Genomic DNA, 15,748 nt, shown 5'->3' with positions numbered 1-15,748 from the left:
TCTAGATAGAAGTCATGGTAAAGGGCAAAAAAACCCTTCCTTTAAAAATATGTTTTCCATGATCAGAAAAAAGGGAATTGGTGAGTGGTAGAGCCAAGGATTTATTTATTTTTTTAAAAGATTTTATTTATTCATGAGAGACACACACAGAAAGAGTCAGAGACACAGGCAGAGGGAGAAGCAGGCTCCATGCAGGGAACCCGACGTGGGACTCGATCCCAGGTCTCCAGGATCAGGCCCTGGGCTGAAAGCGGTGCTAAACTGCTGAGCCACCAGGCTGCCCAAGACAAAGATTTAGAACAACATAAAATATCAGAGAGGCAGGTAAGGGTGGAAATCAATAATTAGAAATTAGAAAGTAATGAAAATTTATGGCCTTCAATCCTCAAAATTACATTCTTAATGATTTGGGCTTTCTTGAAGTCCTATAGATAGTGGATGTGTTAAAAAAAAAAAAGAATTAAGTGATATAGCTGGATAGGTCAAGTTCTTAATATCATAGTAATCTAGCTGGGAACACAGACTTCAAGTTCTAAATATATAATGAACTTGTAAGTAATACTGTGCAACTATAAACAACTGGAAATGTTTAGCCAATCATCTTCAGCCAAAACAAGGATTGTTTACCACAATATCAGTTTAACTCTTCAGTATGAGGCACAGTTCTTTCACCTTTCAGATTGGAAAATGTTCAGATTATCCAAATTATCTGCGAAAAAACCTGGAGTGGTGAACATTTTTCTATTACAAGGCCCTTTCTTATTCCATTCAGTTCTTGCCCTTGCATAATATAAATATGAAAACTTTTCTTCAAATTGAACTTCAAGCATTGGTCTCATTCTTGTCCTAAATGGTTCTGACTCCTACAAAACCCCAAACAAACAAACTTTCCATTTTGTCTCTCCTCTTCCAGATGTGCTTCAATTCTTCAAGCTACCATAAATCAATTTTGAAGGCAGGAGTAGTTTTAAGATTTTTATAAGAAATGCTACTAGGGGAGACCAAATCAGTACCTTCTCAGCTTAGAGACTCTGAAATCACATTTCCCAGAGTTTTGAAAGAAGTTATGGAGGTTTATATTAAGTATTTCTTTGTAGAGCACAATAATTTGCCTATTTTCATCTGTAGTGAAAAAGTAGTGACTAGGCTACAGTATGATGTTAGATGACTCCCACCAATTCCCAGACTGACTTAGATGTTTTTTCCTGTATGTGTCTGTACACCTTTTGTATACCTCTATCATGACAATGATAAACATCTAATTTGAGGACAGGACCTGAAAGTAGAGTTTTTAAAAGTCCCTCCCCTATCCTGGGGTTTTCCCTAGTATCTGTTCTTAAAAGCAAGGAATTGGAGTCTAGTTTCATAAAGAAAATTAATTCCAAAATTATATGTTAATTCTAAAAAGAGGAACAACTTCTTGTTATCAAAAACAAATTACTTTCCTCCTAAAATTAGCAAAATAGTTTGGTCCAGAAAAGGAAAGCTATCCATAAAATGAATACTACAAAAGAGAATCAAACAAGCTACTGTGTAGTTTGTTATCTTATTTGTAAAAAGGCCATGGGCTCATGCATGTTATATAGAATAAAGGCAGGTTAAATTATGTTAAAGGATCCCTAGTTGTTTCACCTGACTCTCAGTTGAGACAGATAGTCTACGAAATTCCACCTGAAAAAGAAATGGCTCCAATTAAATGCAGGATGTGAAAAAAAATACACGATCCCAACAAAGTCTGATTTCAAAAGAATGTTAAGCATGACAATATCCCAGCTAATCTTTCAAGATAGCCCAAGATGTCTTACCTGCTTTATCTCACTTTTTAATTGCATTATTCCAGTTCGTTCTGTTTTGGTTGCTCCAACAGCACCAATCTCATGGATAGAAATAGCAGGGCTAACATTTGAATCAGTGGGACGAACTACATAGCACGACAGATTAAACAGAAAGTGAGAGGATAATCAGGTTCAAATTACTTTCTCCACCATGCTTAAAAGACTTAGATATATGTCCTCCTTTTAGGTTAATAATAATAAAATACAACTAATCAACTACAACCTTGTTATTCAAAGTGTGGTCCACAGACCAGCAGCATCAGCATCACCTAGGATTTTGTTAGTAGAATCTTGGGTCACACTCCAGGCCTACTGAATCAGTTTGCATTTTAGCAAGTTCCCCAGGTGATTCTTATGCACAGTAAGGCTGAAGAAGCACTGCTTTATAACTTTCCGTTACCACTCTAGGGTCTAATATCCATTCATCTGACATTAAGTATTTATTTATCCTAAGCCTAAAAGTTGAGCATGAGAGATAACCTTTTTCATTTGCCCCGTTTTAGATACTTGATATCAAATACCACTGCCAAACCACCAAGTGCAAGTGTAGGCTTAATTTTTGATGGACCCCAAGATGTATCTGAATTCAAAGGTAAAAAGATATATCAGATGCACTGTAACAGCTACATATTCATAGACACACCACTGTAATTGCTACTGAATTACTGCCAAATAGAATACAAAAAAAGTTCCAAATGATGGGCTTGTTTGTTGTCCTACAGTAGGGATTTAGGATAATGTAAAGGAATAGATAGAACAGTTCAAAGCAAAACATGATAGTAATCTACTTTGATGATATATCATTTAAGGAGAAAAAAGAGACATACAGTAGTTTCCAAATCTTGTTACAGAAGACAGCTTTGCTTTTAACTGTTTCATATATTGAGGTTCTATTTAGTTGGGGGAAAGGTTCCTCTGATAAAAGAAACATATTTTAAAATCAATGAGACAAAACTAACACTCTAAAATGGAAATGCTGTAACTAAATCTTACCACTTCGTTCCACTCCAAACTCCTTGCCACTGAGAATGTGATGCAGGAGGTTCTTCATGGCTGAAGGACTAAGATTCATTAGGCTGTCTGCGGCTTCCTCAGCTAGTCATCAGAAATGTTAGGACATTGTTAGTGTATAGAAATGCAATTGACTTCTGTGAATTGATTTTTATAACCCTCCGCTTTGCTGAATTCCTGTATGAGTTCTAGCAATTTTGGGGTGGAGTCTTTTGGGTTTTCAACATAGGATATCATGTCATCTGTAAAGAGTGAAAGTTTGACTTCTTTTTTTGCCGATTTGGAGCCTTTTATTTCTTTTTAATGTCTGATTAATGAGGCTAGGACTTCCAGTACTATGTTGAACAGCAGTGATGAGAGTGGACATCCCTGTCATGTACCTGACCTTAGGGGAAAAGCTCTCAGTTTTTCCCCATTGAGGATGATATTCGCTGTGGGTTTTTTCATACATGGCCTTTATGATATTGAAGTATGTTCCCTCTATCCATACACTGTGGTGAGTTTTAATCAAGAAAGGATGCTGTACTTTTTCAAATGCTTTTTCTGCATCTATTGAGAGGATCATATGGTTCTTGTCCTTTCTTTTACTAATATGGTATATCACATCGATATGCTCATGTTGAACCACCCTTGGAACAAAGGCAAGGGAAACAAAAGCAAAAATGAACTATTGGGACTTCAAGATAAAAAGCTTTTGCCCAGCAAAGGAACCAGTCAACAAAACTAAAAAACAACTTACGGAATGGGAGAAGATATTTGCAAATGTCTTACCAGATAAAAGGTTAGTATCCAAAAATCTATAAAGAACTTAATCAACCTCAAACCCCCCAAAATAAATAATCCAGTCAAAAAATGGGCAGAAGACATGGACAGGCATTTCTCCAAAGAAGATATACAAATGGCCGACAGACACATGAAAAAATGCTCAACATCACTCAGCATCAGGGAATTACAAACCAAAACCACAATGAGACACCACCTCATACTAGTCAGAATGGCTACAATTAACAAATCAGGAAACAAACAGATGTTGATAAGGGTGGAGAGAAAGGTGAACCCTCTCACATACTTGGTGGGAATGCAAGCTGGTATAGCCACTCTGGAAAACAATATGGAGGTTCCTCAAAAAGTTAAAAATAGAGCTACCCTACAACCCAGCAATTGCACTATAGCTATTTATCCAAAGAATACAAACATAGTGATTCAAAGGGGCACCTATACACCAATGTTTAAAGCAGCAATGTCCACAATAACCAAAATATAGAAAGAACCCAGATGTCCATCAGCAGATGGGTGGATTCATCAGCAGATGAATGGATAAAGAAGATGTGGTATATACATACAATAGAATATTACTCAGCCATCAAAAAACGAAATCTTACCATTTGCAACGACATGGATGGAACTAGAGGGTATTATGTTAAGCAAAGTAAGTCAACTAGAGAAAGATAATTATCATATGGTTTCACTCATATGTGGAATTTAAGAAACAAAACAAATGATCATAGGGGAAGGGAGGGGAAAATAAAATAAGATGAAATCAGAGAGGAAGACAAACCATTGGAGACTCTGAACTATAGGAAATAAACTGAGGGTTGCTGGAGGGTAGGTGGTTGGGAGGATGGGGTAACTGGGTGATGGGCATTAAGGAGAGCACTTGATGTAACAAGCACTGGGTGTTACACAAGCAATGAATCACTAAACTCTACCTCTGAAACTAATAATACACTATATGTTAATTAATTGAATTTAAATTAAAAAAAGAAATGTTAGGACAGAGGACTATAGTCGGTCTGCCATATCCACCCTATTTTTTCTCTATTTCCTATCTTTCTTATAACTTCTGAGTCACTTGATTGATTGGAAAAATAGATAGATTTAATTTTTAGCACCATACTGTTAGTGCTGCAATAGATTCTTAGTAATTTAAGGACTAGTCCAGTTTACAGGTTAACCAGATTCTTGATTTCTTCTTCATCCTCCTTCCACACCATTAGGGTACTCAGCAGAATCTTTATTTGAAGGTTGAACGAATGAAAGGAGGACTATAGAACTGAAAGCCAGTCAGAGAAAAGCAATGAATATATACATGCAGATGGATTAAAATAATAAAAACTCAGTCTGCAAATATAGAGACTAAAAAGAGAATAGATATGCATCTCTCAAACCATGAAGAATATCGAGAAGATTGGACTTTTTAAAAAAATCATTAACAGACTATACTCGCTCCAGCAGCATATATACTAAAATTGGAATGACACAGAGACGATTAGTTTGGCCCCTCAGCAAGGATGACATGCAAAATTTGTGAATTGTTTCATATTTTGTAAAAGATTTGTACTCTGAAAACTATAAAACACTAAAGAAATTGGAGACGACACAAAGAAATTGAAAATCATTCCATGCTCATGGATTAGAAAGAACAAATATTGTTAAAATATGTCTATACTTCCCAAGGCAATCTACAGATTTATTGCAATCCCTATCAAAGTACCACCAGCATTTTTGACAGACAATTCTAAAGTTTGTATGGAACCATAAAAGATTCCAAATAGGCAAAGCTATCTTGAAAAAGAAAAGCAAACCTGGAGGCAACACAATTTCAGACTTCAAGTTATATTATAAAGCTGTAGTGATCAAGACAGTGTAGTACTGGCACAAAAATAGACACACAGATCAATAAAACAGAATAGGAAACCCAGAAATGAACCTACAACTATATGGTCAACTAATCTTTAACACAGCAAGAAAGAATATCCAATGGAAAAAAGACAGTGTCTTCAACAAATGGTGTCAGGAAAATTGGACAGCAATATGTAAAAGAATGTATCTGGACCACTTTCTTACACCATACACAAAAATAAATTCAAAATGGATGAAAGACCTAAATGGGAAACTGGAAATCATAAAAATCCTAGAAGATAGCACAGGCAGTAACCTCTTTGACATCAGTTGTGGCAACTTCTTTATAGATGTATCTCCTGAGGCAAGAGGAACAAAAGCAAAAATAAACTATTAGGGCTACACCAAAATAAAAAGGTGCTGCACAACAAAGGAAATAATCAAAACTAAAAGTCAGGCTATGGAATGGCAGAATATATTTACAAACAACATATCTGATAAAGGGTTAGTATCCACAATCTATAAAGGACTTATCAAACTCAACATCCAAAAAGCAAATAATCCAGTTAAGAAGACATGAATGGATATTTTTCCAAAGAATTCATAAAAATAGCCAACAGATGCATGAAAAGATGCTCAACATCACTGACCATCAGGGAAATACAAATTAAAATGAGATACTACCTCACACTTGACAGAATAGCTAAAATTAACACTGGAAACAACAGGTGTTAGTGAGGATGTGGAGAAAGGGGAACCCTCTTACATTGCCAGTGGGAATGCAAACTGGTATAGCCACTCTGGAAAATAATATGGAAGTCCCTCAAAAAGTTAAAAATAGAACTACTCTACGATCTACCAATTGCACTACCTAGGTTTTTACCCAAAGGATATGAAAATACTGATTGGAAGGGATACATGCACCCTGATGTTTATAGCAGCATTATCAACAATAGCCAAATTATGGAAAGAGCCAAAATATCCATTGACTGATGAATGAATAAAGAAGTGGTATATATCTTTGTGTGTGTGTGTGTGTGTATGTACATACATATATAGTGGAATATTACTCAGCCATCAAAAAGAATCAAATCTTACTATTTATAACGATGTGGATGGAGCTAGAGAGTATTATGCTAAGCAAAATAAGTCAGTCAGAGAAAGACAAATATATGATTTCACTCATATGTGAAATTTAAGAAACAAAACAGGTGAACACAGGAGAAAAAAAGAGAAAACAGACTCTTAACTATAAAGAACAGACTGAGGGTTACTAGATAGGAGGTGGGCAGGGGATGGGTTAAATGGGTGATGGGTACTATGTAAGGCACTTGTAGTGATGAGCACAGGGTGTTGTATGTAAGTGATGAATCACTAAATTCTTGACCTGAAACTAATATTATTCTGTATGTTAACTAACTGGAACTTAAATAAAAACTTTAAAGAGGGGCAGCCCGGGTGGCTCAGCGGTTTAGCGCTGCCTTTAGCTCAGGGCGTGATCCTGGAGACCCCGGATCGAGTCCCACATCGGACTCCCTGCGTGAAGCCTGCTTCTCCCTCTGCCTGTGTCTCTCCCCCCGCCCCTGTCATGAATAAATAAATAAAATTAAAAACCCTATTTCTTTCAAAAAAAAATTGAAAAAGAAAAAAAATCACAGTTAATAAGAGCTTACTACATGTAGGTCATGACTTTACGCAATGCTAGTAACCAACAGTTATGACATGGGTTTTGACCTTGAGAAGCTGAACGACTATTTGGGAGAGATTACACATGCAAACAAGATAAACAACAATAAAACATGGCTATACTAAGTACCAAATGAGAAGTACAGACAACGAACGTTTTGGAAATAAGAGGAGACATTAATCTCCAGGGATGGTGATGGATAAAATACTGTGAAAGTAGTAAAAGGTAGGGGTCAGACTGTTGAGGGTCTTGAATATCAGACCCAGGGATCTTGACTTTATTGCATAAGAAGTAAAGAGCCATAGTTTTGATGAATCCACAGGGAAAAAAATCAGTAATAGGCAATTAAAGAAAAGTGAAGAATGTTTGGATTTTTCCCTTGTTGAGGTTTATTATTAAATAATTAGACCCTAATAAAACACCCCTGCATATCATAGCTAGAGAATACATATATATGTGTGTGTGTACATATGTATATATATACATGTATATACCTTCTCCAGAGGGTGGTAATAAAGATTATGTATGTAAACATAAAGCAAAAAGCACAGTCTGACATATGGTAGGTAGAAAATCATCATTAGCTCTTTTATTTTTTATTTATTTTTCATTAGCTCTTTTAAAGGGTTATTTTAATATAGATTATCTTATGTAATTTAGGTTAGACTCAAGCCAATAAATTTAGCTACTTGTTAGTAGCTCAATTAAAAGCCTTTCAGGAAAAAAAAAATAAAAGCCTTTCAGGGAGGGACACCTGGGTGGCTCAGTGGTTGAGCATCTGCCTTTGGCTCAGGTCCTGATCCCAGGGTCCTGGGATCCTGAGTTTGAGTCTCACATTGCATAGCTTGCTTCTCCCTCTGCCTTTGTCTCTGCCTCTCTGTGTGTGTGTCATTCATGAGTAAATAAAATATTTTTAAAAAAGCCTTTCAGGGAAATGTAACAGAAATAATGGCTAAAATTGAGTTTTGCAAATCCGATTTCATTTTTGTACCATTCTTATTGAAATCAAATAAATACCAATGGAAAAAATAATCCTGTCATGCCGGGGGGGGGGTCCCTTTCCCTCCCTTACACTTTATACAATTTTGTGCCACAGCTTCCACAGGCCCCTGCTTTTCTTCTAACTAAACCTGTTAACTTGCCAAATATAACTATAGTTAATTTCAAAGAGAGTTCTGTCAGATAAATATTAATAGAAATATGGCATTCCTTTATTCAGTCCTGTTGTTTACTAGACAGAATAATGACAGTATGGTCACACTGCTTCAGTGACTTAATCTGGGGTCGAGAAGCTGCACTGACTGAGTCAGAATCAAACTGCCTGTCACACTCAAATTGGATGCACACTTAGGCTCACTCTAGGAGTTAGAAGGAACGTAATGTGGAGTGCAGAGGTGGAATATTGAAGTGCAGAGCTAATACATAAATTTGTCATATCAGTCTCATGATTTGTATACAGGTTGACTAGCATGGGAACAAGATTGCTATATGCAGCTTCTGAGCTACTGATAAAATGTTTTCACTTTCTTTACCTCCTGATCCAAAACTCAATAGACCTACATTAAAAGTGAATTCTGCTGAAAATAGTCATTAAGTACCTGAGCATCGAAGGGAATGGGCCAGTTCTGTTGCCATAACTTGTATGATTAGACCAATTCGAAGTCGAAACATTTCAGCAAAGAGGCCAGGCTGAGTTCGCATATACATGGCTAGATATACCATTATTTCCTGTGCATGGAATGAGTATAGAAAAAATTATGGTCCAAGTTTCACAAAGCCCACTTTGTAGTCTTTGGAAATTGCCAGATCAATTGAAAACAAAAATACTGATCACCATATCAGGTCTCATAATTCTGCTCACCTGTGTAAGGATTGAGATGCTCATGTCCCCTTCACTAGCCTCATCTATCAGCCGAGTGAGCACTTCATAGGGCAGAGGTCTGAGGGAGAAGACAGTAAAGAAAGACAAAATTCTGTGACTCTTTAGCTTAAATACACGAAGAAAATTAAAAAATCTTCCAAGTTCAAGTCACTGCTTCAATATCTCATCATCACTACATTTGGTTCTTTCAGTCTTTAAAGTTCATTGCCTCCCCATTCCACTTTGGCCTGTTATCAACTCAGGAGAGCTCTCCTCTCTCCTCTCTAAACCTGGATTGCCCTTCTACTTCAAAATTTTATTTAAAACTCACCCCATGAGGTCATTCCAGATCAGTCTTTCATGGTTAATTCTTAACATATGACAAGTAACTATTATGGCTAGAAAGTAATAGACTAAATTTAAGCTGTGCCTTTTGGAAACCATTTTATTACGTTATGATCCCACCTTAGTTATATTGATTATGTTCCATCAATTTACACACACACACACACACACACACACACACACACACATGCATATGTCTTCCCACACTTCTGGCTTTCCTGCTCATACTAAGCGCCCTGGGGGAATGGAGCTTGGACCATGCCATGTTCTTTTGGATTGCCATGGTAGTCACAAAATTGATCTGATTTGTGATAAAAAGGTTCTGTTTGCCTAGAGTAAGGTGTTATGGGTTGAATTGTGTCCTGTCAAAGTTCACATGTTGAAATCCTAGCCCAGAGTACCTTAGAGTATGACCTTATTTGGAGATGAGGTTTTTTTTTTTGTTTGTTTGTTTGTTTTTTTACAGAGGTAATTAAATTAAAGTAAGGTCATTGAGTGGCCCTAATCCAATATGCCTAGTGTTATTATATAAAAATTTGGAAAATTTGGACACAAAGACGCATATAGAGGGAAGAAATGTGAAGAGACATAGTGAGAAAACAGCCATCTACAAGCCAAAGAGAGGCCTGGAAGAGAGCCTAGAGTATAGTGGATGTTTTGTGGGTGCTAATTCTAGTTGCCTACCCTGTTTTGGACTGCTTTTGGGTGGGAGGTTGGAAAAGCCAGTAAGTAAAAAAAAAACACAAAACCCAAAACCACCACTACCAACATCAATAACAACAAAACCCTAAAAAGCAAACTATATTTGTGTACTACTTTCTGTGAATTTACTCTTCCATTTACTCGTGCCCTGTCATTATCAACATTCTCATGCCAAGTGTCTCTGACAGAAGCCCACACATGTAGGACATTATCATCCACTGACAGATTAGAGCAAGAGAATTATGATCAGTCCACACAGCTCTTTAAAGGTTTAGAGCAGCTCGATCAAACCCAACCTAAAGCTGTACTCACGCAGAGATGGTCTTCTCTCGAGGTTCTGGAGGGAGTCCCACTGTCAAATGTTTCTGATGGGAGAGAAGGGCTGTGCAGGCCTAAGAAGGATAGCATAACAGCATTATCCTTCCCATAACACCTCCACTTCCCATGACAATTACTTTTCTTGGCCTACAGACCTTTGCTCCTGCTTAATTTATTGACATATCAAACCCTCTTTCCAGGAAATACCATGTAGACCAGAAGAAAGAGATTTTTAGGAAGAAACAATGAGATATTTTTATCTCCTAAGAAGTAGGAACTTCAAGCCTACTGTATATTCATTCTTAAGCTATGGAATTCTTATCATTTATAAACTTCAGTATTGTATATTTGGCATTCAAAAATAAAAAAGCTAATTGAGTATCAGCGACTTTGTGTGAGAAAGACATCTCAAATGATTAGATGCTGTGGTTGCCTTAAAAATCAATTACAGAAACCAATTTTTAAAAAGCATCTCCATTTAGATTTGGCATAAATTCAGGAAGAAGTCATAGTACCTCATCAAGTGCTTCCACCTTCTTCCTTAAGATTCCAGAGATGTATCGGATCAGGCCCCAGTGACGAATTTCTCCAACTTTGCCATACAGTTCAGTAAGCAGCTCTTGGACTGTCGCACTCTCTTCATCATATAATTCAGTGTCCCAGTCAGGTCCTCTGGAATGTTAAAGAGAGATCTACATTAATTATAAGGAAAACTGCTGGCAACAATAATTTGTTTCAGTGTTATAATGGATATGCCTGTTTTTGATAGGTCTATCTCATTAGGAAATAAATGTTGTTTACTAAGAATCCTTGTAAACCTATGATTAGTAGTTGGCCCTGAAACCCAAATACCTAGATAAGAACAAGTCTTAGTTTCAGCTTTGCTTTGACAAAACACATTTTTACCCTCTTCACCCTCTTCATTGTTGCTGAAAACAAGGTCAAATATTTAATTTAAGTATTGAAAGCTCAGAAAATATGCTACACTTAGGGAACTAATAAAGAGATAAAAAGAATGTGTGCTTATTTGCAAAAGATGCATATACATTATTGTTGTAAAGATTACCATGACACACGTCAACTGTGAAGTATCATAAAATATAAATAAAGTGCTATGAAATTGGGAACTTAATATATGATGAAGGTAGATTATTCATTAAACAATGTTAAGACAATCAAGCAGCCATCTGAAAAAGAAGGTGGATTCATGCTTTACACTGAGCATCAGAGTTCCAAATATATCAAAGATTTAAATATGAAAGTACTAGAAAAATATGGGAGAACTACTTAATAACTTTGAGGGCAAGAGGACTTTTTAACTGGGACTCCTGGGTGGCTCAGTGGTTGAGGGTCTGCCTTCAGCTCAGGGGGCGATTCTGAGGTCCCGGATCGAATCCCACATTGGGCTCCTTGCCAGGAGCCTGCTTCTCCCTCTGCCTATGTCTCTGTTTGTCTCTCTCTGTGTCTGTCATGAATAAATAAATAAATCTTTAAAAAAGAGGACTTTTTAACTATAACCTATACACCAGAAGCCATAAAAGAAATAGTGATGCATTTATATACATAAAACAACAAAATTCATATTGCAAAAAAAAAAAAAACACTAAGCAAAGTCACAGGACAAATTACAAACAAAAGCATTTACAATTCATAGGCCAACTTCCCTAATATATAAAGAACTTCAACACGGGTGCCTGGGTGGCTCAGTTGGTTAAGTGTCCAACTCTTGATTTCAGCTCAGGTAATGATCTCAGGGTTGTGAGATTGAGCCCTGCATTGGGCTCCATGCTCAGTGGGAGTCTCCTCTCTTCCTCTCCCTCGCTCTTCCCCCCACATATGCTTTCTCTGTCTCTCTGAAAGAAAGAACTGGAACAAATAGATAAGAAAAAAAGACACAAAGGAAATATGGTCAAGCAAATACTGATGGATTTTAAATATAGGAAAGATTTATCTCATGCACAATAAGAAAAATTAAAATTAACACTAGACTAAGATAACACTTTGTAAAATCTATTATGTTGTCCAAATCCCCAAATTTGATAACACTGCATTGATAAGGTTTTGGGAAAATAAATACTCTCAATATCTTGCTGATGGAAATGAAAATTGGGACAATCCCTCTGGAGAGCTATTTGGAAATATACACCAATATTAAAAATCTCTATATTCCTTGATCTAGGAATTCTACTTCTGGCATATCTGTAGGATAGAATCCATGCATGAGAAATGATATATGCTCTGAGGTTATTTGCTATAGCATTGTTTGTGATAGTGAATGATGGGTAATAACTCAAGTGTCCATCAATAGGAGACTGCATAAACAAATCATGGTATGTTCAAACAATGAAATGCTATGCAACTATTACAGAAATACGATATAGATCTAGATTGTGGCAGACTGTATGTTTTAAAATGACTTCAAGGGGCACCTGTGTGGCTTAGTGGTTAGCACCTGCCTTAGACTCAGGTCTTGATCCTGGGGTCCGGGGATCTAGTCCTGCATCAGGGTCCCTGCAGGGAACCTGCTTCTCCCTCTACCTATGTCTCTGCCTCTCTCTGTGTGTCTCTCATGAGTAAATAAATAAAAGATTTAAAAAATAAAATGACTTCTAACATGCTTTTCCTACAGCGTGATGTTTATGGTCCTTCCATGAAGAGGGTGAGTTTGCATTCCCTCTCTTTCAACCCAGGCATGCTTGTGACTAAGTTGAAAGTGGTGCTGTATGATTTCTGAGGCTAGGTTGTAAATATTAGGGCATCTTCCACTGGGTCCTTTTATGGGCCACATACTCTTTGAACCTAGGCTTTAGGCTGTCGGGAAGCAGAGAGACACATGAGGGAGGTCAACTGTAGGTGTTCCAGGTGACAGCCCCAGTTGAGATGCCAGCCAACAACCAGTATGAAACCCTAGACATATGAGTGGACAACCTCATGGTGACTTCAGCTCCAGAAACTGTGAGACCACAACTGAATGAGATCCCAAGTGAGAACTGCTTAGTTGAGCTTAGACAAGCTCCAGAACTGTGACAAATAGTTTAAATACTTTTTGCTTTTATTTTAAGTCACTGAGTTTTGGGGATATTTGTTAAGCAGTCATAAATAAATGGAATATATATGTATATATGTAATGAATTTCAAGATAAATGGTTTTAGTGGAAAAAAGCAAGGTACAGAACAGTGTATATACTATATATCCATTTGGTGAAACAGGTGTGAAATTATACACATATATGCTTTATTTATACCTACATATGCATAAGTTGCCCCTGGATGGATACACAACAAACCAGTAACACTGACTGTCTGTGAGTTAGGGAACCAGGCATCTGGGGACCAGAGGTGGGAGAAAGACTTTTTATCCTTTCACTGTATCCTTTTGTACTTCAAAAAGTTTGAATAATGATAATGTATTATCTATTCAATACATTAAATTATAGTAAATATATATTCTATGTAATGTATGTAACATACTAAATATGTTAAAAATAAGAAATATACATTAATTAAATATATTAAATATGTTTTTAAAACATGAAATTAAAAATACCATAGAAAGAGTCAACAATGGATTAAACAAAACAGGTAATGAAAGTTTGAAGAGTAATAGGATATTTGCAGTTTCAAAGCATATCTCCACAAGATACTTTTGAATTACAAGGTACAACATTAAAACTCTGTAGTGAAGGAATGTGGAAGATACTGTCTTAGCCAAGTGATAAAACCAGCAATGGAGCTCATCAACACTGTACCCTCCTGACGTGACACACTGAAAAGAACTCAGCATGATGTCAGTGGTATTCCTGCCAAAAATGCATCATCTGAATTTTATTATGAGAAAATATCAAACAACCCAAAATTTAGAGACATTCTGTAAAAAATAATTCATCTGCATGCTTCACAAATGTCAAATAACATGAAAAATAAAGACTCAAGAACTGTATTAGATCAAAGGGGACAAGGGACACAGGAGAACTGAATGAAATGCACAATTTAGATTTTCTTCTGCTGTAAAGACCTTACTGGGACAACTGGCGAATCTGATCTGTAGGTTAGATAATAGTACTGTTTTAACATTAATCTTGTTTTTCTTTCTTTATTTTAAAATATTTTATTTATTTATTTATTTATTTATTTATTTATTTATTTAGTGCACAAGTAGGTGAGGAGGCAGAGGGAGAGAAGCAGAGAGAATCTCAGGACTCCATGCTGAGCACAGAGCCCCATGCAGGGCTCGATCTCAGGAACCTGAGATCATGACCTGAGCAGAAATCAAGAGCTGGACACTTAACCAGCTGCGCCACCCAGGTGCCCCTAATTTTCTGATTTTGGCAAATGTACTTTGCTTGTGTAAGAGAATTCCTAGTTTTTAGGAAATACACAATGCACACCCAAATACTTAGGGGTAGAAGGGGATCATGTCTGCCACTTAGTCTCAGATGACTCAGAAAAACATGTATGTGTGATGATGATGATTATGACAGAGAGAATGAGAGAGAGATTGATTAAACCTCAGGAATTTGGGTGAAGGATATCCAGCACATTTTTTTTTGTATTATTCTTAGAACTTTTCTTTAAGTTTGAAATGGTCAAAATAAAAATAGATAAATGAATAATATGAAAGGACGTACTTTGAGATCTCACAATCAGGGATGATCCTTTTTGTTCCTAGAGATCAGAGAAAGCTTTCTGTAGATGACAGATGAACTAGGCCTTGATGGACAGCTAGAATTCCAACAAGGGGAGATGGGGTGTGGTGTAGGAGAATAATTCAGGCAGAGGGAAGAACATGAGCTAAGGTACAAAAGTAGCCATGTATAGGGTGTGTGATAAGCAACAGTGGGCTGTTTTGGTGAAAGTATTCACATTGTGAGGGAGGAGTGATGGTAGTACATAGAGGTTGAAAGTCAGATCATTGAGAATGTATATTTGGCCATTAATTCTCAATGGTAGTGGTGATGTTACAGGGAGAGGCAGGGGATGAGGAGGAGTTGAAGATTATGACACAATTTCAAGTCTGGGTGACTAAAAGAATGATACTATGAACATGGTCAGGAAGTAGTAGGTTTCTGATAAAGACAGTGAACTGGAGTTTAGATTTGCTTTATAGACGTATATAAATTCTAAGTAGAATCAAAGATGTAAAAATTTATTTTTTAAAATATTTTATTTATTTATTTATTTGAGAAAGAGAGAGAGCAAGAGTGAGAGAGTATGAGTGGGGGGAAGGGCCAGAGGGAGAGGGAGAAGCAGATTCCCCGCTGAGCAAGGAGCCCAATGCAGGGCTTGTTCCCAGGACCCTGAGATCATGACCTGAACTGAAGGCAGATGCTTAACTGACTGAGCCACCCAGACACCCTAACATAAAAA

At 36.8% G+C, this 15,748-nt stretch overlaps 1 protein-coding gene and 1 non-coding gene across 7 annotated transcripts in view; one reads left to right on the top strand and one right to left on the bottom strand.

Annotated features, from left to right (window-relative positions):
• Window positions 1-15,748, bottom strand: part of PHKA1 (phosphorylase kinase regulatory subunit alpha 1) — a 171,899-nt gene that overhangs the window by 11,562 nt on the left and 144,589 nt on the right. For 4 of the 6 annotated variants that reach the window (XM_041740791.1, XM_041740790.1, XM_041740789.1 and 1 more), the window contains 7 exons: window positions 10,897-11,053; window positions 10,376-10,455; window positions 9,017-9,095; window positions 8,754-8,883; window positions 2,829-2,930; window positions 1,806-1,921; window positions 1,633-1,671 (listed from right to left, as the gene is read on the bottom strand). In XM_041740791.1, the coding sequence (XP_041596725.1) occupies window positions 1,633-1,671; window positions 1,806-1,921; window positions 2,829-2,930; window positions 8,754-8,883; window positions 9,017-9,095; window positions 10,376-10,455; window positions 10,897-11,053 (703 nt within the window). The remainder of the gene's footprint in view (window positions 1-1,632; window positions 1,672-1,805; window positions 1,922-2,828; window positions 2,931-8,753; window positions 8,884-9,016; window positions 9,096-10,375; window positions 10,456-10,896; window positions 11,054-15,748) is intronic. The other 2 variants (XM_041740793.1, XM_041740795.1) reach the window with 1 other exon arrangement.
• On the top strand, window positions 5,066-5,173 carry LOC121483657. Its single transcript, XR_005985784.1, has one exon. It is a non-coding gene; the product is annotated as a U6 spliceosomal RNA (small nuclear RNA).

Source organism: Vulpes lagopus, chromosome X (assembly GCF_018345385.1).
Source record: "Vulpes lagopus strain Blue_001 chromosome X, ASM1834538v1, whole genome shotgun sequence".
Taxonomy (NCBI): domain Eukaryota; kingdom Metazoa; phylum Chordata; class Mammalia; order Carnivora; family Canidae; genus Vulpes; species Vulpes lagopus.
This window is presented reverse-complemented; position numbering and strand designations above follow the sequence as displayed.